Source organism: Rhineura floridana, chromosome 9 (assembly GCF_030035675.1).
Source record: "Rhineura floridana isolate rRhiFlo1 chromosome 9, rRhiFlo1.hap2, whole genome shotgun sequence".
Taxonomy (NCBI): Eukaryota; Metazoa; Chordata; class Lepidosauria; order Squamata; family Rhineuridae; genus Rhineura; species Rhineura floridana.
Genome location: NC_084488.1, coordinates 105,521,167 through 105,548,759, shown reverse-complemented (window position 1 = coordinate 105,548,759; position 27,593 = coordinate 105,521,167). Strand labels below are relative to the sequence as shown.

The following is a 27,593-nucleotide window of genomic DNA, read 5'->3' as shown; positions in this document are numbered from 1 at the left end:
AAAGATCAAATCAGTTATAAGTCTATAATATATAACAATCCTGTCTCTTAAGTCATATTATAAAATCACTTTCCTCCAGTAGTTATCTTACTTAATCATCAAATCTCATAAACATTACTTTATTCTTTCCACAAAAAGTCAAAGAGAGGTTTCAATTCTTTAAGAAATATATCTATCAATTTTTTTTCCAGATAAGCATATCGATTAATCCATCTCATTACTAATTATGATAATCTTATTGTCATAACCATAGTCAAAATAAACATTTCAATTAATCCATCACATCAGAATCTGTTAGGTTCAGTAATTTCAGTAGCCATTGTTCTATTATCCCTATTAGTTCCATTTTCCATCTTCCATCTTCAGTAGTCTTGTTAAGTCCAGTAATTTCAGTATCCAATCTTCCATTATCAGTATTCCATAATAATCTTGCTGTCAAAACCATAGTCATATAGTAAGAGTCTGATGGGAATTACCTCTATCCCAAATATTTTCTTGCCATCCATTCTGAATAGGTTGCTGAAATACTGCTGTAAAATCATATCTCTGTTCTTTTTTTCAAAATACACTGGGTCATCTCTTGAAAGTTTTTCCATTGTCACATGGCTGCAGTTAATTCCATAGCTTTTCTCTATATTGGGCTCCATCACATCAATCCAGTCCAGAAGATTATCCATGCCGTTGATAACTTTATCTCTAGAATCTTCATTAATTTCTTCAGAGATAACATTGAGTTCCAAACAATAGATTTTATTTCTAAAGTCCATAGACTCCAAATCTTGTTCCTGTTCCACGTTTGTTCCAATCTCCGGGATCTCCTCTCTCACAGGGACCCCTGTTCCAGTCTCCAGGGTCTCCTCTCTCACAGGGACCCCTGTTCCAGTCTCCAGGGTCTCCTCTCTCACAAGGACCCCTATGTCTTTAATCTCCTGTGTCTCCAAACAATAGATTTTGTTTCTAAAGTCCATAGACTCCAAATCTTTTTCCTGTTCCACGTTTGTTCCAATCTCCGGGGTCTCCTCTCTCACAGGGACCCCTTCCAGGGTCACCTCTCTCACAGGGACCCCTATATCTTTAATCTCCTGCTTCATTTTACTCAATTCAATTTTCAGCTCCTTACAACCCTGTCGCAGGTTTTGTTTCGTTATCTCAATCTCATCCATTATTTTCTGAAACATAGTTATTTCCAGATTCTCAGCCACTTTCTTAATTGCCATTTTAAAAGAAAAATATAGGAAAACCACTTCTTATTTCAGCAACAATTGGGTTAATACTCCAAACTTGGTGACATCACAGTATAAACAGAGCAGACAGCCTTATCTCTCCATGCTTAAGTAAACAAAATGCAGTTCCCAGGATCGAAACAATTAATGGCGGTCGTCAGGAAACAGATTCGTCAAAATAAAATAGACCAAAAAGAGAGTAGTCTCAGACAATATAATATTCTTCAAAATAAAAATCTGGAATAGAAATCCCTCTTCTGTGTATATCTTTAGAATGCAAATCCAGGACAGCTTTTTGCAACAAAAACAGAGATAAGCTATTAATTAGTGAGTAGCAGAGAGAAGTTATGGCTCCCCAGTGAGATGTCAAAAACCGATCAATCTGGCAAATCTCTTTTAAACAGCAACAATTTAAGTCAAGTAAAAGAAAAATATAGAAAGAAGGGTGCTTGCCTGTTAGTGCGTTCTCTCTTAGAAGATAAGATGAACGTTCGCTTTATCAGATAGAGCTTGTTGTTGAAAATCCGTCCCACCTTCGTCGGCTGGACCTCGTCCCATAAATTAATGAGATCTGGTCGTCCCAACAAAAATAGGCTTTGAGGTTAATCTCTTCGTTTCTCCCTACCCGGGAGAAGTTTAATCAGTCAAAAAAAAAAAAAAATCTGACTGATATATCTGAATAAGCTTCTTTTGAGGCAGGAGCCCGTCTCAAAAGCAGGCACAGGCTAAGTCACCCTTCCCGGAAGTCGCTCTGATCGTTTTTTCCATGTGTAAAAGACAAGATGATGATTCATCTCGCAGAGCTGTTGTGAAGATGGACGAAATGACAACTCTAAATAACGGTTGGCATGCTGGTCAGCAGGCTACCTCTTATTTTACTGTAGTCAAATGTTTCCTACAGTCAAGACTGGTACTGTGTAGGTCAGCCCTTGCTACCTCGGTGTCTCCAGATGCCTTGGACTACAACTCCCATCAGTACCAGCTGAGTCTGATGGGAGTTGCAGTCCAAAATATCTAGAGGTTGCCAAGTTGGTGATGGCAGCTTTTATGGTGTCCTTTGTTAGGCAGGAGGGAAGGCTGCCTGTTCCCCTAGCTGAGTCGTAGTCAGAGGGGTATATTGGTGACAGATTTGTTGATGGAGGTGGAAAAAAAACCCTTGGCAATGCTGATGCTCAAAGAACTGGCTGTTGCTTACTTAGCACAGCTACTTTTAAACACTGCTTTTGTTTTGAAATAGTTGCTGTGACTTTCTCCTTGTTCTGTTTAATTTCCTTTTAAATACATGTTACTGTAGGCTGGCCCTAGTGTTCTGGAGGAAAGCCAAAGAGAATGACTGCTTTAGTGAATCAGTTGCATTTATAGAAAGTAAACATAACATTACTTTATAATCATTCATTTAAAATTTGTTAAAGCTAATTTCATTCTTTCACAACAGGTGGGGGGTTGTGTGTGTGTGTGGGTTGTGTGTGTGGTTAGCATACAACTGAATCTGGTAATGATCGCCTTTTTGTTAAATGCTTTAAAAATACTTCTGGTAGATGTGCCCAGTGGTGTCAATCTTTTGGATTCGTATTTTTTCAGGAAAACTTGGCCATGTTGTTGCAACTTATTCCTCCTGACCCGCCGTAGGCGTTGTTACCCTTTTTTCCTACTGCAATGCATAGAGTGCTTAAAAAAATCTTACCTTGTTTTTACTAACTAGAGCTATATTGTAAGTTGCTCATAACTGCTGTTCCACTTCTCCCTTAACACTGGAGGGTTTGTGGCACATGGTATGGCATTTCACGCTGGTGGAAAGGTTCATACACCAAGTTCGGTTGAACAGAGGCACAGCCAAAACATAATTTTGAAGGCGTTTGGTGGCCCCTTATAACATTTGCGGGTCGGGCTTTCTGCGAGTTTGGCCTCCTTCACCACAATTTCTGGGGAGGTTTGGTTCTTACTAAGGTGACTGGTTCTAATGGGAGAACTGTTATTGCATTCATTATACCTTGACCTTGAATTGCTTACTGAAGGCTGTTTGTTTGTTTAAATTTTTATTCTACTGTGCATGTTTGCCTTGCTTTATTGTATCCCTGTTAAAACCAATAAAGATAAATTTGATTAAAACAAACCTTCACCATTATTTGACTGGTCATGTGACCAAACTAATTTCCCCCCTGTTAAATGCCCATCCCTCATTTTAAAGTGTTAATGACAATAAGATTGCAACTCTTAAGCACACTTGCTTAATAAATTCATTCTGTGTCAAGAATGCTCATAGATTTTTTTCCTCAGTTGTAAAATCCTAAATGTTCTCTTCATTCTTTTCATAACTTTTACAGGAACGTGGATGGTTTATCTAAACACAAAATAATACAAGTTGCTTGTGGTCACTATCACTCCATAGCACTGGCAAAAGGTAATCATTCATTTTGACTTAATTGATTACTGTGGACAATCTTTGCTCCATTTATATGGTTCATTTGAAAGAGTTGGTTTTCCATCACTATTGTAATAATAAAGATTCTCAAGACATCTTCAGTGGAATCTTACATATGTCTTAGCTCAGGGCTGGGGAATTGGATCTGGCTAGCAGGCCAGATTGATGTATTCCCTCCCCACCCCTCCCTGGCAAAGTTCCACCCACCTGTCAGTTGCCTGATGTCACAATGACATCAGGTGGTCTTCTCCCCCTCTCCACAGGGGTCTTCAGGAGCCGCTTTCAATTGCCAGGCCCGTTGCAAAGGGCTTTGCAGGCACTGCTGATCAGCGGTGCCTGCAAATCCCCTTTTGAATGAGGCAAGTTCTTACCTGCCCCAAACCTGACATCACAAGTGGGCATGGCTTGGCCAAAATGCCCTCGCAAGCCAAGTGAGGAGGCTTGGCGGGCCTAATTAGACCCATGGGCTAGAGATTCCCTTGCCTTACCCCAATGGGACGTGACGGATTGCCACCTTGGGTATATTTCAGACCACCTCTCAGAATCTTAAGACTTCATCTTAAAAAGTAGCTTCTTACTTGTTTTACTTGTGTTTTGAAAGCTGCCACCTTCTGTATTCCACTGGAGTAATAGACTGTTTAAATAACTTGTTAAGCTACCAATATTTATTCCATGATTCCACCTTAAATTTCCTTGCCACAATGTAGGAAGCTGTCTTATAAAGAGGTGGACCATTGGCCTGTCTAGCTCAGTATTGCCTATACTGATTAGCGGTAGATCTCCAGATTTTCAAAGAGAGACACCTCCAGCCCTACTTAGAAATATCAGGGATGGAGCCTAGGACGTTCTAAATATGAAGCATGTGCTTTAGCACTGAGCTGTGACTTTTCCCCATCAATTCTCACAGAGAAACTGCAACATCAGTTCCATTACCAGAAAATCAGTAACAGCAGGCAAGCTTCCATTACCTGTCTGCCACAATGGATATTGCTCTGCAGATTTGCAACTGCAGGGGAATGTGGATATATGAAGTCCAGTTGGCCTTGCCATTGTCAAGTGTGGATATTCTAAAGCCGCCTTTCACAACCTTAGGTTCCCAGATGTTGTTCGACTACACCTCCCAGCAGCCCCAGCCAGCATAGCCAGCAGTTGGAGATGATGGGAGTTGGAGCCTAGCAACATAGGAGCACCCAAGGTTGGGAAATGCTGCTGTAGAATATGCCCAGAAATCCCGTGCAACCCCAGGTGTTTCCAGGTGAGACATGAAGGGGCTCTTCAGCAGAGAACTTGACATGGAAAGGATTCCCTTGATTTAAAACGTTTGCCAGCCTTAGTGGCTTGTGAAGAAGCTGCTAGGTGAGTGTAATCAGTTTTCTCTTCCCTCTCCTTCTGCCAATGAAGATGGCAGAGTTTTCTCATGGGGGCAGAACATCCATGGCCAGCTGGGTCTTGGTAAAGGAGTCTCGTGCCAGGAACGGCCACAGCAAGTTTCTGCTCTTGATGGCATCCCGCTGGCTCAGGTGGCTGCTGGTGGGTCACACAGTTTTGCTCTGTCTCTTTCTGGAGTTGTGTACGGATGGGGAAGGAACAATGCTCATCAGCTGGGATTGAGTCAGGCTGACCCCAAAGGTAAGTGTGGTCTTTCAGACTGCTCAAGGGAATGTTGTCTTGATGACAAATTCTTCATGATTTGCCTCCTATTTGTGGGTTCTGTAGTGGTTTGGGAAATGATTGTCCCAGGAAGAAAGGACTACTGAAAAGAAAGATAGAAGTGGAGCTAGAGAATTCTGCAACAAGCTTCGTCTTGCAGAGCACAAGAAATTTAGGGTGCTTCCAAATTGGTGTATGCAGGACATAGTTGTTGATGTTTGTAGTGTCCACATGATGTTGTTGGCATCAAAAGACAGGCCATATTTCCCCCCATTCAATCCACATTCTCCCTATTCGGGGGGGGGAATTCAATAAGTTTTGGGGGGGAAACCTGTTGGCAACAGTTTGTGATATTAAATTCCCATCTGGAAGCTTCCTTAGAATATGTGAAATCTGATGTGCTAGGCCTGTTTGTCTTGTATAGGCTGAGAGAAGCTACCAGCCTGATTAAGCAGTACTGCAACTTAAAGTAGTATGGCAATAGTTGGTAAAGTGATTTAAGAGTATGAATGATGGGATGGAAATTGTCAGTGCGAATCTTGGCTCACCTATGGACTCTTAAAATTAGTCTGGTCGAGGTAACTTGAACACATGTTCACTGCCACCTTTGGCATTTGTTTAAAGTGGAGAGAATCTGCGTTCAAACCATTCCACCACACCAAAAAGATTAGATCTGTCATAGCTGATTATACGTTGGCCTGAGGTCCCTTGTGTTTTAACAAAAGCATCTTAAGTTATAAAAAATAGATTTTCCAAAACTTTCTGTCCTGGTTCTATCCTGCCTAAAGCAGTGATGGTTGCTTTTACGTGAAGTTGATTTGCAGTCTGACCACAAAGAAGTATAATGCATAAAGACATACAATAATAATCTTGGTCAATTTCTGAAAATAGTAATTAAAAGGATATTTCATTGCAATAATGCAGTATACTTCTCCAACAGAGCAAATCTTCAAACCATATTCAATAGCTGCTCTCAGGAACCTTGATGTGATTGATGTTAGCTGTGGAGATGAACATACCGCTGTTCTCACTCAGGTACTTTTTGATGTTGGCAAGCAATTCTGCCTGAAAGCTGGGGGACAGTCCTACCTGAAGATGCCTGGCATTGAACCCAGGACCTTTTGCTTGCAAGGCCTGTGCTCTGTGACTGAGTTATGGCTCCTGCACAGCACATTAAGATGTTTTCATTTACAATAAAGGCAGCAATTCCCAGCTTGTATGTCAAGTTATACTAGTGAGTTGCAAGAGAACTCACAAAGGAGGTTGCCTGTTGTGTGTCCGCATGCTTCAATGCTCTGATATCTCCTTCCAATCAGCTTTCCCTGTGGAGGGAAGAGACTTCACTTTGGATGTGGCTGCAAAATTGAATCAGTCCTGGTGAGAGAACAGAAACACCATCATTGCAGAGACACAGGGAATGGTGGCGCTACTCTTAATACTCATAGATTTGGAGCCTTGTGGCAGATCAAACCATTCAGAGGAGGTGATTTAACATGAAGAAATGGCAGATGCCGAGAGTTGAACCTGGGCCCTTCTATATGCAAAGCATTTGCTCTGCCACTGACCTACATCCCCTCATTGTAGGCTTTAAAGTATGTTTGTTGAAGCAACTGGATTGGGCAGCTGGAATAGTCTGGATTAGCTTTTCTACTGCTACAAAAGGTTATGCTCCAAAGGCGATGGGTGTCATTTCGTGTAGTGATACCTTGCATATCCGTGTGTGAATCTCGTCCTAGGTTCTGTAGCAACTATCATTGCAGTTGTTGCAGGAATGAATGAAAGACTGTTTTTTCTTGGAACTGGAAAATTTTAAACAAGAGTAACAATAGTGTAATGCTTGTCTTGCTAAAATAGAACGGCAGTGTATTCACATTTGGAGATAACAGTGCTGGACAACTGGGACGTGGCTCTTCAGCCCAAAAGACTGGTCCTCAAAAAGTTGACTGGATTGATGGTCCAGTTTCTCATCTGGCATGTGGAAGGTATGTACTGTAGCTTTACTGGATATATAAAGCTGGCTGCACTCCTGAAGTTACGCAGTACCAGTTTGCTGTGCCCCCAAAATCCTTGTATGTGGTATGAATATCTGCAGAGAAGAAACCCTGGTATTTACACCTGTATATATGAAGGCATACAAATGATCTGGAGTCCTATGCACGGTTCTGTTTTGCGTGAATGGGCTTCCTCTCTGCTGACGCTTTTACTGTATGCATCATGCATTTCAGGGAATGGGGCAAGCTAGTATGTGGTGATGGGAACAGGACTGGTCAACACAGCCCACTCCCTGCTCACACTGATTCATCCTACAGAATTTCATATGGATAGGGCTGTTTTGCAAAAGTGAGGTGGAATGTCAGTGAAATTGTAGGAGAGGATGGTGAACCTGTTTATTTATTTATTTATTTATTTAATTTCATTTTTAAACCGCCCATAGCGAATAGCTCTCTGGGCAGTGTACAAAAGATTAAAAGTACAGAAATACAAAATATCACAATAAATAAACTGAAACAAAGAGATTTAAAATTGTAACATTAAACGCTTTAAAATGCCTGGGAGCATAGCCAGGTCTTAACCTGGCGCCGAAAAGATAGAAGCGTCGGCGCCAGGCGTATTTCTTCGGGGAGGCTATTCCACAATTCGGGGGCCACTACAGAAAAGGCCCTAGATCGAGTAACTGTCCTCCGGGCTTCCCGATGGGTTGGTACCCGGAGGAGGGCCTTAGATGCTGAGCGAAGTGACCGGGTCGGTTCATAGCGGGAGAGGCGTTCCACAAGATACTGCGGTCCCACGCCGTGTAAGGCTTTATAGGTCAAAACCAGCACCTTGAATCTGGCTCGGAAGCAAATAGGTAGCCAGTGCAAACGGGCCAGAACAGGTGTTATATGCGCTGACCGGCTGGTCCTCGTCAGCAGTCTGGCTGCTGCGTTTTGCACTAGCTGAAGCTTCCAAACTGTCTTCAAGGGCAGCCCTACGTAGAGCGCATTACAGTAATCCAACCTAGAAGTTACCAGAGCATGAACAACTGAGGCGAGGTCATCCCTGTCCAGATAGGGGCGTAGCTGGGCTACCAACAGAAGGTGGTAGAATGCATTCCTTGCCACCGTGACCACTTGCGCCTCCAGAGACAAGGAAGGATCGAAAAGAACCCCAAGACTGCGAACCTGTTCCTTCAAGGGGAGTGTAACCCCATCTAGAACAGGGTAAGCATCCACCATCTGGGCAGGGAAGGCATTCACCAACAGTGTCTCAGTCTTGTCTGGATTGAGTCTCAGTTTATTAGCTCTCATCCAGTCCATTATCGCGGTCAGGCAGTGATTCAGCACATCCACAGACTCACCTGTAGAAGATGAAAAGGAGAAATAGAGCTGCGTGTCATCAGCGTACTGGTGGCAACGCACTCCAAAACTCCTGATGACGGCACCCAGAGGCTGCATGTAGATGTTAAAAAGCATGGGGGACAAAACCGACCCCTGAGGGACTCCACAATGGAGAGTCCAAGGAGTTGAGCAATGTTCCCCAAGTACTACCTTCTGGTGACGATCCGCCAAGTAGGAGCGGAACCACTGCCAAGCAGTGCCTCCAACTCCCAACTCCGCGAGTCTCCCCAGAAGGATACCATGGTCGATGGTATCAAACGCCACTGAGAGATCAAGGAGAATCAACAGAGTCACACTCCCTCTGTCCCTCTCCCGACAAACTAGGGATGGAAAGATCTGTCAATTTCGGTTCTCTCAGTTTCTCACTTTTCTAATGTTAATTTTAAGTCCTCTACATTTCTGCATCAGTTTGCAATTAAAAAAAAAATCCTCATGAAAGTTCTCCACAATTTTAGTGCGAATTTCTCCAAATAAACACATTTTTGTAGGCAGTTTTGACAAAGGTACACATTTTTGCAAGCCATTTCTCATCATATGCCTTTTTGCATGTTATTTTCACTCATGTATTCTAATAAAAGCAAATTTTGAAGGATGGCTGTGTTTTGGTTCTCATATTGTTTCAGAAAGTGCGGAATTTGATAAATTCTGCTTGAAATGCGAACTGAATTGAAATTCTCGCCCATCCCTAATTACAACTCTCATTATCCCTGATCAGCCTGGCTGGGCTGATGGCAATTGGGGTCCAAGCATTCTTGGTTTGCTATCCCTGTTACAGAGGGATGTGGAAGTCCTCTAGTGGACAGCACAAGCAGAATCCATTGTCAGAATCCATTTCTGTGAGTTATCTTGGCATTTTGAAAAATGGAAATTGACTGCCTTCAAGTCGATCCTGACTTATGGCGACCCTATGAATAGGGATTTCATGGTAAGCGGTATTCAAAGGGGGTTTACCATTGCCTCCCTCTGAGGCTAGTCCTCCCCAGCTGGCTAGGGCCTGCTCAGCTTGCCACCGCTGCACAAGCCAGCCCCTTCCTTTTCCGTAACTGCCAGCTGGGGGGCAACTGGGCTCCTTGGGACTGTGCAGCTTGCCCACGGCTGCACAGGTGTCAGATCACGTAATCCCTGAGCCACTCACTGTGGGGGTGATCTTTAACTGGCCCTTGACACCCAGGAGACATGAGTGGAGATTTGAACTCACAGACTCTGGACTCCCAGCCAGGCTCTCCTCCCCACTGTGCTATACCAGCTGTTATCGTGGCATTTTACAGTGGGTTTATTAACAGTAGGCCTTTTCATGTTCTGTAGGGTGAGCAGAGAAGTTTGGCGATCAAATTTACACATAATTATTTTGTCTCCCAACAGCTATCATACTGTTTGTATCTCTGCTTCTGGGCAGCTTATATCTTTTGGACATGGACCTTGGCAGCATGGCGGAAGTGGAGCATCTCGTAGCAAACTGGATGAGACAGGGTGCTTCAACATCAGTGCTCTGGCTTCTAATGGTACCTCTTTTTTACAAAGCTGAATTAATATTTTCACTTAAGCTTCTGAAAGACATACAACAGACTTGTGCGCACAATACCTACGCACAATAGAAAATACAAATGACAACAATTGTTCAGAAAAGAAACTGATTCCAAGTAGACCATGAATATGCTGTTCATTATTAACATTTATATTTAATACTGCATCTCCTGTGTTCATATTCTGTATCGGGGATGGGGAACCTCTGGCCCCCCAGATGTTGTTGGGACTCCAACTTTCATCACCCCAGCTAGCATGGCTAATGGTCAAAGCTGATGGGAGTTGTAATCCAGCTATATCTGGAGGGCCACAGTTTCTTCATCTCTGACCTATATAATTGGCTGCTTCTTTTTCTTCTTGTTGTTGTTGTTGTTCTTCTTCTTCTTCTTATTAGTTAATTTATTTATTTATTTAATCAATTAAATTTATTACTTCACCCAGGGCAGGTTACAAAAATTAAAAATTCAATATTAAAATAGTTACAACAAATTACAGTCACAGGGTTAGGCTGGGTCTTGAAAACACATATTTCAGGTATCAAAGGCTAAGGTACAGAGTCTATGCTATGTTAAAAGAGATTAAAATATTTAACTAAACTCAAATATAGAATGGAAAATGGCAATATTGTTAGCACCATCCAACGGAAGGTAAGATATTAAGTCCCATTGCTTTCAAACAGATGCTTAATTTTCTCATTAAAATAAGTGAACTTCAGCATGTTTAGATATGGCTTGATCAGCCTCTCTATAACCAAATATTTGTCTTTGATTAGGTTGTTTTTCTATAACTTGATAACATTTACTAGTAGTTAACAACTGCTCTTGGTTAAACATCATAACAATGAAATCAAAATGGCATTGCTCAAAGCAGCCCTTTGATTATTTTTAAAATATGTGAAGTTTGGTTATTTTGGCTACTTTTTTTGCAGGGGGTGGGGAGAGTGGACGGCAACTCACCATTGCTCCTTGCAGCGCCAGTGAGCTAGCAACTGCTCTTGTTTTCTCCAGAATGGCCTATTTGGGGAAATGGGATGGCAGTGGTAGCTGCCATGGCCAGTCTCTCTCTCTCTCTCTCTCTCTCTCTCTCTCTCCCTCCCTCTCCCTCCCCCTTTCCCTCCCTCTCTCCCTCCCTCCCCCCAGTTCCATCTTTACCTGTTGTTACTGGAATTCTGTAAAATTGCTCATTTTTCATTCTTTATTGAAGTCACAGAATTTAGCTTTTCTTGCTGCAGAATTAGGATGTGCCTGAGCACAGAATTCTCTCATGAATGACAGAGGTCTCCACATGGGTACTCTGCAGCTTCCCCTTCAGCTCAGAGACAGGAAGTGCTTCAGGAAAAGTTTTTTTGCTCCTCCCTTCCTGCTGAGGCTCAGTTTTATTTCCTGTCTCAGCTCGGACCACATCCTACTTGGCTGTCTTCCATTCTAGACTAGCTTCTTTCCTCCCTGTGGTGTTTTTTCTCACCCATTTTGTGTCTTCCTTTCAATTCTCTACTCCTCCTTTGCTTTATTGTTTGTTTATTGTTTCAGGCTGCTTCTCTTCTCTCTTTCTCTGCCTTCTGCTCCCTGTAAGACATGGACAAAACGGCGAGTTATTCTTCAAAGAAGAAAAAATATTCAAGGAAGACTGGGCAGCACTCAGCTATGGCTGCAGTCAGTTCCCGCCCACTCCAGTTTCCCGCCAATGCTCAGCAAGGGCTGCTTATTGGCGGGGATGACCCTTTGGAAGGGACCAAGGATGGCTTCCCGCAAGCCGCCCCAGGACAGTGAGTTGTCCAATTGTGCTTCCTTATTACTGGGGCCTACAGAGGAGCCGATTTCAGCCTGTCGCGATGCGATGCCCACCATTTTAACCGATCGACATGAGGCGGCCGCCATTTTGGATCAGCAGACGCCCACCATTTTTGATAGGCCTACAGGGCCACATCCGCGACTGCAGCATTCACAGAGGCGGTAGCCCCAGCCGAGGCATCTTTGCTCCCACCTGTTGTCAGCGCTATTGCCCTGTCTAGCACACGGCCTGCGCGATTTCCAGAGTCCCCCCGCCTCCTCCCTGTGAGGCCTAGAGAGTTGGAGCGTCTTTCTTCGGAGGATGAGGACCTCAGACGGTATGCCTCCCTAGTCCAAATCACACGTATTAGCCCTCCTGCGCAACTTGGTTCAAATGTTTTGCACCAACAGCCTCAGATTACACTGTCTGACCTGTTTTCTCCTGCTCTGTTACAAAAGCTTAAAGAGGCCATGATTGGAGATCTAGCTGCTGAATTAGCAAGTGGCAGGGCACCCAAACGACTTTCTCCCTCCCTAGGGGAAGATGTGGAAGCTCCCCCCACCCTCTAAAAGGTCCTCTAGTGCCCACCACTACCATGATAGAGCATCCTTCCATGTTCGGTTGCCAGAGGCCACGCCACGCAGCAGGGGCTACACCTGGAGGGCGCCCAGTCTGATGATGATAGAGACCCAGATCTCAAGGAGGGGGAATGGAGTGAGGGGTCAGACACTGATGATACTGAGTCTGCCAGGCTATTTTTAGATGCCCATTTTGCTCCTCTCCTTCGTAAAGTGGTAACAGCATTGGATTTAAATGTCATGCAAAAACAACAGGGACCCCTGTCTAAGAGTGCACTGGTACTCCCTGTCTCTAAACCTTCCTCTATGTGCATGCCATTGCCAACCTCATTTAAACATGTTATGAGGTTAGAGTGGGATTCGCCTCTTCAGAGCAGGAAAGGTATTAATTATGCCAATAAGTTTTATGTCCTAGATGCTGAGGTCATGGACCAACTTCGCATTGCAGCTGTGGATGGGCCCATTTTTGCTTTACTTTCCCATGCGCTTCTGCCACGGGATGGAGATGCGCAGCTAAAAGATCCTATTGGACTTAAGTCTGATGTGGTTTTAAAGCATTCCCATGAAGCCCATGTGCTCTCAATACGAGCTTCCACTTCTGCTTCTGTATTTGCCAGAGCAGCTCTGCCATGGGTTGAGGAACTGATTGATAATATTAACACAGACCCTGCTAGACTCAAGAAGACTCTACTGAAGGTATCTAGATCACTGGCATTCATAGCTGATGCTACTATGGACTCTTCCCAATTTTATTACAGAGCAATGGCAGCAGCAGTAGTAGCTAGGAGAAATCTGTGGCTTAACCACTGGGATGTGGATGCAGCTTCACTTGCCAGCTTAGCCTCGGTTCCCTTCTCAGGCAAAAAGCTTTTCGGCGATGAAGCATTGAATGAGGTCCTGATAGAGACTAGGGACAAAAAGAAAGTGATGCCCACCCAGAAGCGAGAGGACAAACGTATATTAAAGAGTCCTGCCTCCTCTTTTCACCCCTTCCAGTCCTTTCATGGCTCCAGATTCACTACCAGGACCCATGACTTCAAGAGTGGCAGCTCCTACTGGAATAGGCAGAGACTTCCACAGAAGTCTCAGGCTTCTTCCTCCAGATCCTCCAACCTACCAAGACAAGGGCGTCAGGCCCAACAACGTTTCTGACTCTCCTCCAACGCAGCGGGTGGGCGGCCGTCTGACCCAATTTGTTTCCCGATGGCAAGCCACTACACAAGACAAGTGGGTGTTAATCATCATTGCAGAAGGATACAGGATAGAACTCCTGGAGTACCCACCGCCTGGTTCCTTCCCTCCCCTTTAGCCAAGTCCAAGGACAAGCACCAGGCAATCCTAACCGAGATTCAACACCTGTTGGACATCTCCGCCATAGAGGAAATGTCCTCAGGAGAGCGCTTCTCAGGTCTGTACTCCATCATCTTCTTGGTTGGGAAGAGAGACAGATCCTGGCGCGCGGTACTCGACCTCAAATGCTTAAATCAGTTTGTCATCCAGCAGAAGTTCAGGATGGAGACCCTTCTGTCTATAAGGGAGGCTCTGCTTCCACAGGACTTTCTGGCATCAGTAGACTTAAAAGAAGCCTACCTCCACGTTCCCATTTTCCAGTCACACCGACTGTTACTCCATTTTTGCTACAACGAATGCCACTTCCATTACAAGGCTCTACCATTTGGCCTAGTGTTGGCCCCTCGAGTATTCACCAAGGTCATGGTGACATTGGTAGCGGGCCTATGGATACAGGGACTGCACATTTATCCTTATTTAGACGACCTCCTCATCCACTCTACTTCTCTCCTGCAGGTGCAACGAGATGTCCAGGTCACACTGAGCTACCTAAAGGACCACGGCTTCTTGGTAAATTCCCAAAAGAGTCATCTCAACCCCTCCCAGCAACTTCTTCACTTGGGGCGATGCTAGACACGGCTCGTCAGTACATTTCCCTGTTGCCAGAGAGGATCCAGAAGATCTCCACTCTGGCATACAACCTGTCACAACTTCATTCAGCAGATGTGATGTTGCTTGCCAAACTACTAGGGATGATGGCATCAGCAATAGGGATTACTCCCTGGGCGCGCCTACACTCCCGCCCACTACAAGGTTTCCTTCTTTGCTTTCAACCCGACATTGCACTACGCTCCCACCGTCACGTCCTCCTCCCAGCCAAAGTGAAGCGTTCGCTCACCTGGTGGACGGAGGCAACAAACCTACACAAGGGAGTTCCACTTCAAGACCCTCCTCAAACAGTCATTACCACCGACGCGAGCCTCTAGGGTTGGGGAGCGCACTGCCAGGGTCAATACGTCCAAGGCCACTGGTCGCCAGCAGAAGCGATCAAGAGCATCAATTGGTTAGAGCTAAGGGGAGCTCATCTGGTCCTCCGTCACTTTGCCCCCATACTTACCGTTCCAGATGTCCTTATCCGCACCGACAACACGTCGACCTGCGCTCATCTGATCAAGCAGGGAGGCACTTGCTCGACTTCCCTGAATCTAGAGGCAACTTCAATGCTCCTATGGGCAGAACAACACCTGTCATCAGTGTCAGCAGAGTATATTCAAGGTCGCCTGAACATAACAGCGGATTGACTGAACCGACAACAGCTCTTTCTGGGCGAATGGGCTCTGAACGCGGAAGTGTTCAGTCCCTGTAAGCAAAATTCGGCAAGTTCCATGTAGACCTTTTTGCATTGGACAACAATCACCAGACAAGGAGGTTCTTCTCCCGCTTCCAGAGTCGCGGTGCAGAGAAGCAAGATGCATTGGCAGTAAGCTGGCCAACAGGCCTACTTTATGCCTTTCCACCGGCCCCTCTATTGTCAAGAGTTCTGAAGAAAATTTGAGCAGAGGTGGCTCAAGTAGTCCTTGTAGCCCCCTATTGGCCAAGGCGCCCCTGGTTTTCGGACATAGTTCAACTAGCACAGAGCCCTCCGTTTCATCTTCCAGCGCGTCAGGACTTGCTCCATCAAGTACTGCACCCAAACCCACAATGGCTCAGGTAAACCCCATGGAGATTGAGTGCAACAGACTGCTAGCACTAGGAATTTCGCCTGCAGTAGTAAGTACTATCTTGTCCGCAAGATGCCCTTCCACTATTCGCAGCTGTCAGTCGACATGGAAGGCTTTCTCCTCCTGGTGTGCTATGCGCGAAGTCCCTCCTGAATCGGCGGGGATTACGCAAGTCCTACAGTTTTTGCAAGAAGGTTTACAACTGGGCATGCGGCCAAACACTTTAAAATGACAAGCGTCAGCCCTGTCATCTATTCTCCTTCCCAACACTGACACATCTCTGGCCACTCGCCCTATTGTCAAGAGGTTCCTCCAGGGAGCCACTGCCTTAAGTCCTCCGGTGCTACATAGATTTCCGTCATGGAACCTGCATACCATCCTTACCGCTCTTCAGAAACCACCCTTCGAGCTGCTTGGATCTGTCCCTCTCAGAGTCCTTGCATTCAAAACAATATTCCTGGTGGCCATTACCTCAGCCCGTAGGGTGTCCGAGATACAGGCCCTCTCAATTCTGAAACACCTGTGTACTTTCCACAAGGACAGAGTCGTCCTGCAAACTGACCCAGCATTTGTTCCTAAAGTTAACTCAGCATTTCATAGGCAGCAAGAACTCATCTTACCTTCCTTCTGTCCTAATCCCTCTCACCATAGGGAGAAGGCGTGGCACTCATTAGACGTTAGATGTGCACTAAAAGTCTATATTGCTAGAACTAAATCTTTTTGTAAATGTGATTCCTTGTTTGTCTCTTTCCATCCCCCTACTTTAGGCAAGAAGGTGTCACACAATACTTTGGCAAGGTGGATTCGAGCTTGCATCTCAATGGCATACGATGCCTTACACAGGCTTTCTCCATTAAATCTTACTGCTCATTCCACTAGATCAGCGGCCTTTTCCATTAATGCCTCCGTAGAAGAAATCTGTAAGGCAGCTACCTGGTCGTCCCCTTCTACCTTTACATCACTTTACAAAATTGACCTCTATGCATCAGCAGAAGCTTCCTTTGGTCGCAGGGTCCTGCAACAGATCCTGCCTCCCATCTGACCCACCCTAGATCGTAGCTTTGGTACGTCCCACGTGGAGACCTCTGTCATCCATGAGAGAAGGAACAGTTTGTTCTTACCGTATCTTCATGGATGACAGGAGGTCTCCACGACCCTCCCTATCTTGGCTGGCTTGGGACAGTATCACTGAGTGCCACGGCTGCTCACACCTCTGGGCCTTGTGCATATCTGCTTCTTGTTCACACTGTTCTTGACAATTGTTGTGTTTCTTTATGTGTCCTATTTTCTCCAATAAGTTGAGGCTGTTATAGGAGCTTTACAAGAATGAAAACTGAGCCTCAGCAGCAAGGGAGGAGCAAAAAACATTTCCTGAAGCGTTTCCTGTCTCTGAGCTGAAGGGGGAGCTGCAGTACCCACATGTAGACCTCTTGTCAGCCAGGAAGAAATACCGTTTGCGATAAGAACAAACTGTTCCTTCTGTTCTCATGCAAATGAAACTACATGCAGTTCTGTCAACAGAGAACAAAGAATAGTGCTATATTGCATCTTATCTTAAAAGATTAAGAGGAAGAAGTAGAGTTTGAGGGAGAGGGAGGTGATCAATTCATTGGACCTCTCACAACTATCCCTGTAACAGTTGCATTGACAAACCCAGAAGAAGAGGGAATAATCTTAGTTAATGTAGATTGAGTGTTTAGGGTTGACCTGCTTTCATCTCTTTACAGAATTATTGGGTATCCAAGTAAAGCAAATTTTTGCTGGAACATCCATCAGCTTTGCCACAACATTTCAGACACAGGTAGATTGCTCATCTGTCTTGTAAATTCTATTGACGTCCAAACTATTTTGTTGACTATAGGGAGAGAACAGAGCGATAAATAAGTTGCTCCTGTAGGCTTTCAACAAGCCTTCTAGATGGAAATTTTTATCCCAGTTGGAATCTGTATTGAATCTGAATTGACTTTATGTATGTGCCATTGTTGTTTTAAAATCTGTGTCTGTCTACACACAATATAAAAAACCATATATATATATAATTGTTTTAACTGTTTATATATATGTAACTATAAATGTTCTTATTCTATTGAAAATCACTTGGGGTTGCCTCATGAGAAGTGATTTCATAAATGTAATAAAGTAAATAATATATTGTAGTAGCATACTTCTAGGTTTGGTGAACAGCTAGGGTAGTGTAATAGTAGTGGTAGGTAACGATTATGAGCCATGATCCAGAAACTTGGAGTTCAAATCCCACCTTGGGTATGAACCCTCTAGATAGTGGTTCCCCAAAGACCTTCAGCCCCTTCTTCATTTCCTCTGTTTCCCCTCCTCCTCCAGATGTGCAGTATAGGAAGAATAATTTTTATCTACCTTTTTAAGGATTGGTTAGATAATGTATTTGCAGTATATTGAACCTTCTAAATTGGTTGGGGAATCTTTGGCCCTCCAGATATTGCTGAACTACAACTCCCATCAGCCCCAGCAAGCACAGCCAATAGCTGGAGATGATTTGCATTGTAGTTCAGCAGCGTCTGGGGAGGCAAAGGCTCCCCACAGCTGCTCTAAATACAGGTGTACAAAAATGTACACACATGCATGGTACTTTTTGAATGTCCCAGTAGTCAGGTATAACTAACGATGTCACCTAAATGAGATTGTTCTCCTTCACATTCCTGTGACTAATTTCTGTATTACTCACTAAATTTGGGGCAGTTTTCAGTTGTGAAGAATAATAGGTCCCAAGTGAATATCCACATTCATTCATCACCCACTTTTTGGGCATACGATGAGTGCAATCATAATGATCTCTGCTTGTATTTTAAATGATCAGCTGTGTGTTTGGATGACACTTTTTGACATGACTTTTTGTTTTATGTGTGGGCTTTTTAAAGGTTTCTGCATGTGCAAATAAAAGCACCTTTATGGAAGCCTTGCCAAAGATTAACCTGATGGACAGGATGCTGACAGAGAAATGGTTGTTGGCAACAGCTGAAAGTGAGACGCGGCAGACAGCTAAAAGGTCTATATTCTCTTCTCATTTAATAGAAGGAAAAGCAGAATATAAATCCTATCTTAAACCTGAACTATCTTTAATTCTACTAGGATAGCCATTCTTTACAGTTTTGTTCTCCATCAGTAGTGTACTCTAATCCTTACCATGGCAATGGTGTGACTGGGCATTCCCAAAATCACGTTGGTTAAATTTAAACAACTTAAAATTTAAATTTAACAACAAGCAAGGCAAAATACAAATGAAGGATTCTGCCTTGGATACCAGTTGTCTTGTATGCTGCAGACACATAATTGTATGATGAGTTTTACTTGGGTGTTGACAAATTGATGTTTGGTTACTGCTGTTTTAAGATGGGGATGGGGAACCTGTGGCCCTCCGGATGTTGTTGGTCTACAGCTGCCATCATCTTCAACCATTGACAAATGAGAAGTTCAACAACATCTGGAGAGCTGCAGGTTCCCCATCCATCTCTGATTTCAACTGTATTTAGAATGTAATCCTAAATGCACTTCCTGGGAATAAACTTGAATGGACATGGTGGGACTTGCTTATACAGGCATAGTGTTAATGTGTGTCTTTTTATAACCCAAAAGTACAAACATTGCAATTACTAGGATTTTTGTGAGCTTGATTTCAAAAAATGTTTAGAAGGTCTACCAGCATCCCAATAGAAGGCATGCGTTAGGATGAAATCCCACCAATCCAACAGGCATAAAACAATGCTCACCTGTTGCTGCTTTGTAATTGGTTTTCTTCTTCCTTTTTGTAGAGAAATAGAAGCAGTATTTTCCTCCCCTCCTTGTTTAACAGCAAGCTTTTTGAAACCACGGTAAGTAGCCTGCACTGCATGGTAAAAAGCAGAAAGATACATGTAGAAGAGTCTGTGGAAATTGTCAGGAAATTATTTTGATTTTTTTCTAATATGAAATGTCACAAGGGTACCTTTTTCCCTAGATCTGCTCTGGAGACTGGCTGCTGTATAACTGTGGATCTGCAAAAAGCAAGAGAATTGCTTGAAGAGATTTCCAAAAGGGACTGGATTGCTGGCAGGGTAAGGGGGAAAAGACCCCGCTTTCCTAGTGTCAATTTTTTTTTCTATGTATGCGCGCACGCTGGGAATAGTAGTGTGGTGGGTAAGGTATGGTCTGCCAGTGGTGACTGGTGCCCATTGAAGACAAAGAGGCCAAAAGTGGGTGGAGCTGGCACCAATGACAGGTGGAGCGAACTAATTCTAGTTTTGTCTCTATCCCATTCACTGCTGAGTTCTGCAAAAGCAGTACTGAGACTAAGCACGCATACACGCAGGACGTTTAAAACATATGCAAGTACATCCCCCTCCCCAAAGACTCCTGGGAACAGTAGCTTGTTAAGGATGCTGGGAATTGCAGATCGATGGTGGGTAGCTACAATTTCCATAACTCTTTTTTGGGGGAGGGAAATGTGCTTTGTCTGGTGTGTACGCAGTCTAAGGTGGAGGAAACTGGCAAGCAGTGTCACCCCCTTTGACTGATTGCAAGTAAGAAGGCAGGGAGGTGGGAGCTGGCTGAGGACAGATTGGTGGACCAGCACCCGCTGTGGTCTGCTGATAGAAGGATTCATTCTGTGATCATATGTGATCAAATGAGGACCTTTACGGGGGACATGTGTATTCCCTACAGCCACAGTGGCATTTCCAGAAGGGCGAATGTTGCTGTCGCAGCTTAGTACAGGATGCAAAATTGAGCTGCCAGAGGGTAGCCCAGGAGAGTATTTTCTGTGGCATTCTGTGTGGAAGCCCTTAAGTGCCTTTGGCACCTTTGCTATACAGTTTTTGGTGAATGCTTAAGACACATCTCTTACCCTGGCCTTTGACACCTGAGATATATATATATAATTTTTAGGATTCAACCTACTTTTGCGATTGTAATTTGTTTTACACTGTTTTAATAGCGTATTTTAAAGACCTTAGGGTGAAGGATGTGATGATGAGGAGGAAAATAATAATTGAGGTGTTTGTTTTAAGGTGCTAGGTGAAGACTCTTTAGTTTTCTTAAGTTTTTTAATCCCTAATGGGTTTCTAAGCTTCTGTTTGGATGGTTTTTAAACTATTCAGCCCTACAAATGCTGGGGCCAACTGGAAGGTCTTTCCAGCATGGTCCCCTTCATTCGTCGACTTGTCATGTGGAGCCAAAAGTAAGGAAAAAAGTGGTTGTTGCAATCCATACCCAGCTAAACATGCTGTTTCTTTTTCAAATGAACTGCAGATCTCTTTCTCTCTGCTGAACCACCTGATTCCTGCCCTTCCACTAAATTCTCCTCACCAGGAGGCTCTCTCTATCTTCCTTCTGCTGCCTGAGTGCACTGCAGCACTTGAAACCCAGAAGCTGCGGTCCGTGGCTATTTCCTTTGCAACAGCGGTCAACAACCTGAGCAAGCGCTCTTCAGAGATTCTAGGTATGAATGGAGGATTGGTACCTGTTTTTCCCTAGGCTTAATTGGCCTTCCCAATCTCCCAAATGATGATTTCAGAGATGGGGGGACATCTTGTGCATTTCTTTTTACCCTCTCTTCTCTTGCATGCAGGTTTACAAGAACTGTAGTTTACTGTTATGTTTTAATTGAGGCTACCTATTGTTAGCATTAATGCCAAGATTGCCACACGCACTAAATAAGGATATCGCGAGTCAAAGTAGGGTTGGAAAGCTATGGCCAGTGTTTGGAAAACATTGCCTCTGTATGATGGTAGAAGCTTTGCTGCTGTGTTTTCAGCACATGTTGACATGGGCCAAGCTCTCATGTTAGGCTAAAACATGGTTTAGTGTGACACAGTCAAGCCACGGTGAGCTTTGTGCTTGTGCCCTCCTCCCTCTTTCTCCTGTGTAACCAATAGGAACATCCAGAATCTTTCACTTCCTCCTTCAGTTAATTTACAGTTTTGCTTCATAACCCAATGATTGAATTTGGCTTGCTTTGAAATTAATCATAATTGGCGTTAACAGTTTGTTGCTCCAGATGACATGTTGGCAGTTAAGGAAAAGCTTCCGAACTCTACCTGGTCCTGGGGGAGGGGAAGCATGTGAGCCAGAGGGTCAGTGTGGCTTGTGCATGTCACATCTACTTAATTGTATTTCACAATTCATTCTAGGTTTGCTAGCCATGGGGAGGTTCAAATAGCTGTGATGGGCACTGGAGTCCAGTGTCCAGCAGCGGCACATCTTGCTTGGCCACCTTCCCAGCTTCTGAGACTTTAGCTGCCATTTCTGCCTGCACACTTTTTCAACCACCCATTAAGACTAGAAACGTATAGCATGCTGCAATGAAAGCAGAGATTCTCAGGAATGGTGAATCTGTCCTCTCTTTCGTTTCCATAAAATCATAGTAAACATAGTCCTGTCTAAGAAGCCCTAGGCTTCATAGATGACATAATTCCACTGTCCTTGCTTAGAACCCAGTGATGGCCACATAATTCCACATAATGAAAATTCTCTGGTTCCTCTGTGGAATGGAAATGCGAGTTTCTGCACTCATAAGGGTTTGACGTGAAGCTTGCAAGTCAGTTGGTGTACCTGGTGAACCAGGGCCAGCTTCAGTTTTGGGCAGAATTCCCTTTCTGAGACTCCAGTGTTATGTGTTCCCCCCCACCATATGTTACTAGATCCTTAGGATTTGACAAGAAGCAGAATGCCAAGTGGTTGCAGCAAGTAAGGGAAGGAGTGATGCTATGTCAGGAGCATTGGGGAGGGATTTAAATGGCTTGCTCACTGTATTCCAGTTTAGGGAGCCATATTTCCTTGTTGGCAAGGGCTGCATTCTCTCACTGGCAATCTTTGAGGTGAGCACATGCCAGGGGTGGGTGAGGTCAGACAAAAGCGAGCAGAGCAGTGGATGTGACTTACCTTTGTACAGTAGACTACATTCCAGCCACACTAAAGTCAGAAGCTTCTATACACACCCACTCTTCCATCCAGGCAAGCAAAAGGCATTATTGCAGAAAAAGGGCACTTGCCAGCCAGGCAAAAGCACTCAAAGGTGTGGAGCTAGGTTGCAGTGAAGGTTGCAGGCTGGGCAAAGAGTTGGCCTAGTGAGGGTCCCAAGGGACAGATAGGCCTGGAGAAGTGAGGGTTTTCCATTCCTGCTGTAGCTGATTGGCACGCTTTACATCAGGCATCCAGGTGTGTTCTTTTTCAAAAAAGGACCATCTGATCCAGTGAACAGATAGGTGTTGGCGGGCCCCATTGGAGCCCCAGCGTTTGCCTGAGAATGCCACCTACTGCCACCAGACCTCTGACGTTTTTTCTAAAATACGGAGGTGCAGCCAAGCAAGACTTCCAGTAGTGAGATCCGGGGAATGTGTGCGGACGTGCCTTTTTTAAATATATGGTTATCAGCAAAATAGAGGGCCAGGGGTAAGGCTGTAGAGGGCTAGGAAGAGAAAGTGGAGTACAAAAGAGGCAATTGATGAAATATCCTTACAGGAGAGATGATGGAAAGAAGGTAAGCTGTCTGGTGTGCTAAGAGGGGAAGGCAAAAATTGGGTTGGAATGAGAAACAGGCCTGCTCATGGGTGGAATAAAATTCCTATCTGGGTAGTGAGCTTTGGGAAAGTAGTGTGCGTTTGCAAGAGGAAGATTTGCATGGTCATTTTCTTCTTTCAGAAAAATATTGGTCCTTATTGCCAGCCTCAGATTTCAACCAAATTGTTCAAATGCTTAAGAAGGCCGTGTTATCTCAGCTGTCCTGTTATGACTTCTATTCTGAGTGCCAGGAAGTGATCCCTCTCCTGAAAGTGCTGAAAAAGCTATACAAGGTAGGTGTGCCTGATCACCTTGTAAATGTTGGCTGACAGGCTCATTGCCGTTTCTAGGTAACCTTAACACAAATACCATTTGTCCTTCAAGGTCAACAAGAGGGCTAATTACAAGCTCCAGTTAAGCAACTTCTACATTGATGAACTCCGTGAAATAATTAGTCCCTCTGTAGATCTGCTAAGATGGCGTGTATGGAATGATGCCCTTGTAAGTATGATTGCTTAGTATTGCCACCAGATTGTGAATATAAAGAAGTGATGCTGAGCTCATGTATCTTGTCCAAAACTGATAAGGGTCAGAAATGCTTCTGCAGTTCTTAAACTGTAGCACCAGTACCTCCTGTTAAAGAACTTGGGCGGCAGGGCTTGGGCAAGACCTCTGTGCATCTTTGAGAGCTGGTGCCAGTTGGAATATATGATTATGATGATTATGATGATGGATTACATTGGAGTAGCCAATGCGGAGTCCTCCAGATGTTAGACTTCAATTTCCAGGAGTCCCAGGCAGCATAGCCAATAGTCAGGGTGGTGGGAGTTATAGTCCACAACATGTGGCTACCCCTAGACTAAATGGAACCTGGTTTTCAGTATCTCTTTGGCCTAGTCTATTCTTTCTGCACAGCCATTCCAATTCATTCTAGTCTACTTTGGCCACATGTCTGTTTTCTCTTACTACCTAGTGCATTATGTAGTATAATCCAGACCATATTCTTCTTTTTTACTACTTTATCTTTATTTGGAGTTATACCAACCTCTAACTAAGAGGAAGCCAAGTTGACTCCCTCCCTCCTCTCTCTCATGACAGTGCTTGGGATGAACTAGTTTAGTTTAACGAAGTTCACTGAAGTAGTTCATAAACCTCTGAACTAGAGCTAAAAGTAGTTCCCATACTTGCTGGGTGACCTGAACATGAATCAAGTTCACTTCGGGGTAGAACACTGAACAATTTCTAGTTCATCTTCAAGATCATTCTCTGACATCTGTTTTTTAGTCTTTGGATCTTTACGCTTAAAGATCGTAATCATTGGGAAAAATAAACTGAACAATTCATATTCTACTGTGAGTGTGTTTTGATGTGTTCTTAGTCTTCAGTATATTTTATACTTCAGCATAGCAGCTCATAACATTCTGAATGCTGAAAAAAAATTGCTGAGGATCACTTGGATGAACTTGAATTGAACTGTGCCCTGAACGTGAACCAAGCTTGCAGGTGAACTGGAATTAGTTCTTTTTTGACATCTTGAACTAGAACTAGTTCCTTTTAAAAGTTAATTTTCCAAGCTCTATTGCCATCTTTGTTTTTACCAATGAAAAGTGTGAGTGTGAATCAATGCAAGGTAGAGACTAATAGGACCGACAGCTAAAAAGGGAGGATGTCTGTTTGATTTGCCACCAGTGTTATAGCAATGTTACAGCTTTGTGTCCTCATTAATTCATCGTCGTCCATATGATGTTGCAAGCTAGTATGGATTTTTGTGTTCACAAATCCGCATTAGAAATACCACTGAAAACCTGTTACGCTTTCCTAAACCAACAATCAATTGCATTAACATCCATGTGCTCGGACACAATGCTGTGGATTTTCTGCAATAAGTGATCCATGGGCTTTCCTGCATCGTATGCCAAGCCCCTTGCCTCCTTCCCACCCAGTAGCACAACCTGCGCATGCATGGGAATAAAAAAAAGATATAAGTTTCTGCTCTCTTCCAAAAATGCATGGGAAAAACAAACTACTGTTATGGATCAATCACTGAAAAGGGGTGGACTTAGAGGACTGGCCGATGCTAAAGCAATTTAGACAGAAAAAAACCCCCACACATATAGATGCTTAATAATCAGGTTTTCACAATAATCTGACCACAAACAGGAAATGTATGGATCTTGAGACCACCAGCTGAATATGGAAAATGTGGGTTTTTGGTTGGGCCCTGGGTTTTAGTGTGAACTTTCAGGGAGCTGTCCAAGGTGCTGAGCCACCAGCCGCCATATGCATCAATATTTTTAAACATTCTTTCTTTGCAAGAAATTTGCCGAGGACGACTGTACCTTCGCTTACTATTGCTTTCATTTCACCTTCAATCTGCTGACCAAGATGGAGATATTTCATTGCGAGACCTATTGCCTGCAAGAGGTAAGGGGTGATATCTAGAACATTGTTAACCCTGTTTTACTGTCCTACTGTTCCTTGTAAGATCAGAGGCGACAGTGGACTTGGTTTTTACTTTCCATTCTTGTTTGTTTATATATAAAAGTATTTATATGCTGTCATTTCATACAATTTAACATGGTGGTGTACAGCAGCGTATACCATAAAATACAAAACACCATAAAAACCAGTGCAAAATGATCATTAGAATGACTGCTTGATGAAAAAATGCAAACAGTTTCATAGGCCTGTCTATGTGAAAAGGTGTTCAGGAGATGCCTGAAAATCAAAAGTGAGGCTGCCCATTGAATCTCTGCTGGAAGAGTATTCCGCGGCATTCTCTTAGTATACCCAGTTTGGTTGAGCCTCTGCATGCAGAGGATGGTGTGTGATGGAGGAGCAGATTTGTGTGTGCTGCCTGCCTTCCTCCTGCAGGCCTGCCAGTCATTAGTTATATGGATGTGAGCCATACATAGGACAGGGAAGGGGAGCCTTTTGGCCTACTACTCTGATCATCCCTGCTCGTTGGCCGTAATGGCTGGGGCTAATGGGAGCTGAAGTCCCAACAACATCTGGGGAGCCACAGATTCCCCATCTCTGGCATAGGGCTTTGGTGGTGGATAAATCCACTGGGTAATTTCCCAGTGGGGACAGGACTGTTGTGCACATCTTGGGTAGGGGAGAGGTCATCTGCATCCAGAAGGGGTGCGGGTATAATGCAAACTTCAAAACAGCTGCCTGTCCTCCTGTTCGGGTTTTCCAGTTGAAGAGTGGCAAGGGGGACCCAAGGTGGGTGGGCTGTCCTTCCTTCCATTTGTCTTTTAAAAATCATTTTCAACTAATAATTTTAAGTCTTTTTTTTCTTTGTCCAACCACAACAGGCTTTTTTTTAATGTCTCCCACTGTTCTCTTTCATGGGAATTATTTCTGATTTTGCCTCCAGTTCCTTCAAGAACTCCCACCACCTGTCTTGGGTTCCTTTCCCCATTGGTATATCTAGTTGTAACATCTTAGCTAGTGTCTCTGCTGTACTTATTTACAATATATGCCCCTTTGCGTTTCTGCAGATTGCAAAGGAAAATGCTGGGGCCACATTGGTACGCAATCGACTCCTGAGAATCGGTGAACTCCCTAAGCTGCCTGTTTTCCTTTTGAGGGTGAGACGCAAGAACCTTGTTGAAGATACTATGCGCAAACTTAGTCAAGTGGAGGACGACTACTTGAAAATGCAACTGTTGGTAAGCTGGCTAAAGCTTATTAAGGCATTGCATGGTAATGTTCTTCAAGGCTAAACTCTGGAACTAGCTGAAATGCCCTTGATGACTACATCTAGATTGGGTCAACTGTGGATCCTGAGCCTTGTGTGGCTTGCCAAGGGTTCAAGTTGTGGACTCATCATAGCTTGAGAAAGTAGATTGTAATTTATCATAGAGCTGGAAGGCGTTAAAGAGCAAGTTAGGGCATCTCTTTATTGCAGAATTGTAAGCTGATGGTCTGCTAGCCAGAGCCCAGCATGTCACATCAGTTTTTATACTCTGAGCACCCATGTTTAAAAATGGTCTTGTTACGATTTGAAAGCTCTAAAGGCCTCTGAACACTATTTAAAAGCTTGCTTTGATTATTATTTGCAGCATTTTGTTTGTCACTTTTCTGCCACTCTGACCAAAAAGGAATTCTGTCCCAACAGACAAGTCAATATATGAAGCAACAGGTTGGGATAAAACCTAAAATTCTATAGCCACCGTGGGTTTTTCACATTCCGCAATATTGTATGAAACAATAAAATAATCAATTGTAGAGGCCCCTAAATTCGTTACATAAGTGAATTCACCTCCTCTGTCACCCCAACACTCCCGTTTAATATCATCAAATCTAGAGTATTTGTCAACCGTAATAGACACAATCCTGCAAAATTACATTTCTTATCCTTAGCATGTCTGTCAGGAATGGGATGAGCCATCTCTACATTCGGCGGAACAAGGTGGAAGTGGGAGTATAACGCTTCATCGTTAGGGCCAATTCTGGCATTAAAATCCCCGGCCATTATAATTAAAGCGAATCAACGAATAAGGGACACTGAGGCGCAAAAT

At 43.9% G+C, this 27,593-nt stretch overlaps 1 protein-coding gene and 1 long non-coding RNA gene across 3 annotated transcripts in view; one reads left to right on the top strand and one right to left on the bottom strand.

The window, feature by feature from the left end:
• Positions 1–27,593, top strand: part of LOC133363729 (probable E3 ubiquitin-protein ligase HERC6) — a 48,366-nt gene that overhangs the window by 6,397 nt on the left and 14,376 nt on the right. Inside the window, exons 3-15 of the mRNA XM_061583047.1 lie at positions 3,548–3,624; positions 6,236–6,330; positions 7,150–7,277; positions 10,035–10,174; positions 17,283–17,356; positions 18,450–18,577; positions 19,341–19,400; positions 19,526–19,622; positions 20,815–21,004; positions 23,206–23,357; positions 23,449–23,565; positions 25,381–25,488; positions 26,571–26,741. Coding sequence (XP_061439031.1) covers positions 3,548–3,624; positions 6,236–6,330; positions 7,150–7,277; positions 10,035–10,174; positions 17,283–17,356; positions 18,450–18,577; positions 19,341–19,400; positions 19,526–19,622; positions 20,815–21,004; positions 23,206–23,357; positions 23,449–23,565; positions 25,381–25,488; positions 26,571–26,741 — 1,537 coding nt within the window. The remainder of the gene's footprint in view (positions 1–3,547; positions 3,625–6,235; positions 6,331–7,149; positions 7,278–10,034; positions 10,175–17,282; positions 17,357–18,449; positions 18,578–19,340; positions 19,401–19,525; positions 19,623–20,814; positions 21,005–23,205; positions 23,358–23,448; positions 23,566–25,380; positions 25,489–26,570; positions 26,742–27,593) is intronic.
• On the bottom strand, positions 11,348–16,853 carry LOC133363732 (uncharacterized). 2 transcript variants are annotated; one of them, XR_009757744.1, is made up of 4 exons: positions 16,677–16,853; positions 14,952–15,060; positions 13,662–13,758; positions 11,348–11,761 (listed from the first exon to the last, which is right to left on the bottom strand). It is a non-coding gene; the product is annotated as an uncharacterized LOC133363732 (long non-coding RNA). The 2 variants fall into 2 exon arrangements; XR_009757743.1 differs by lacking the exon at positions 13,662–13,758.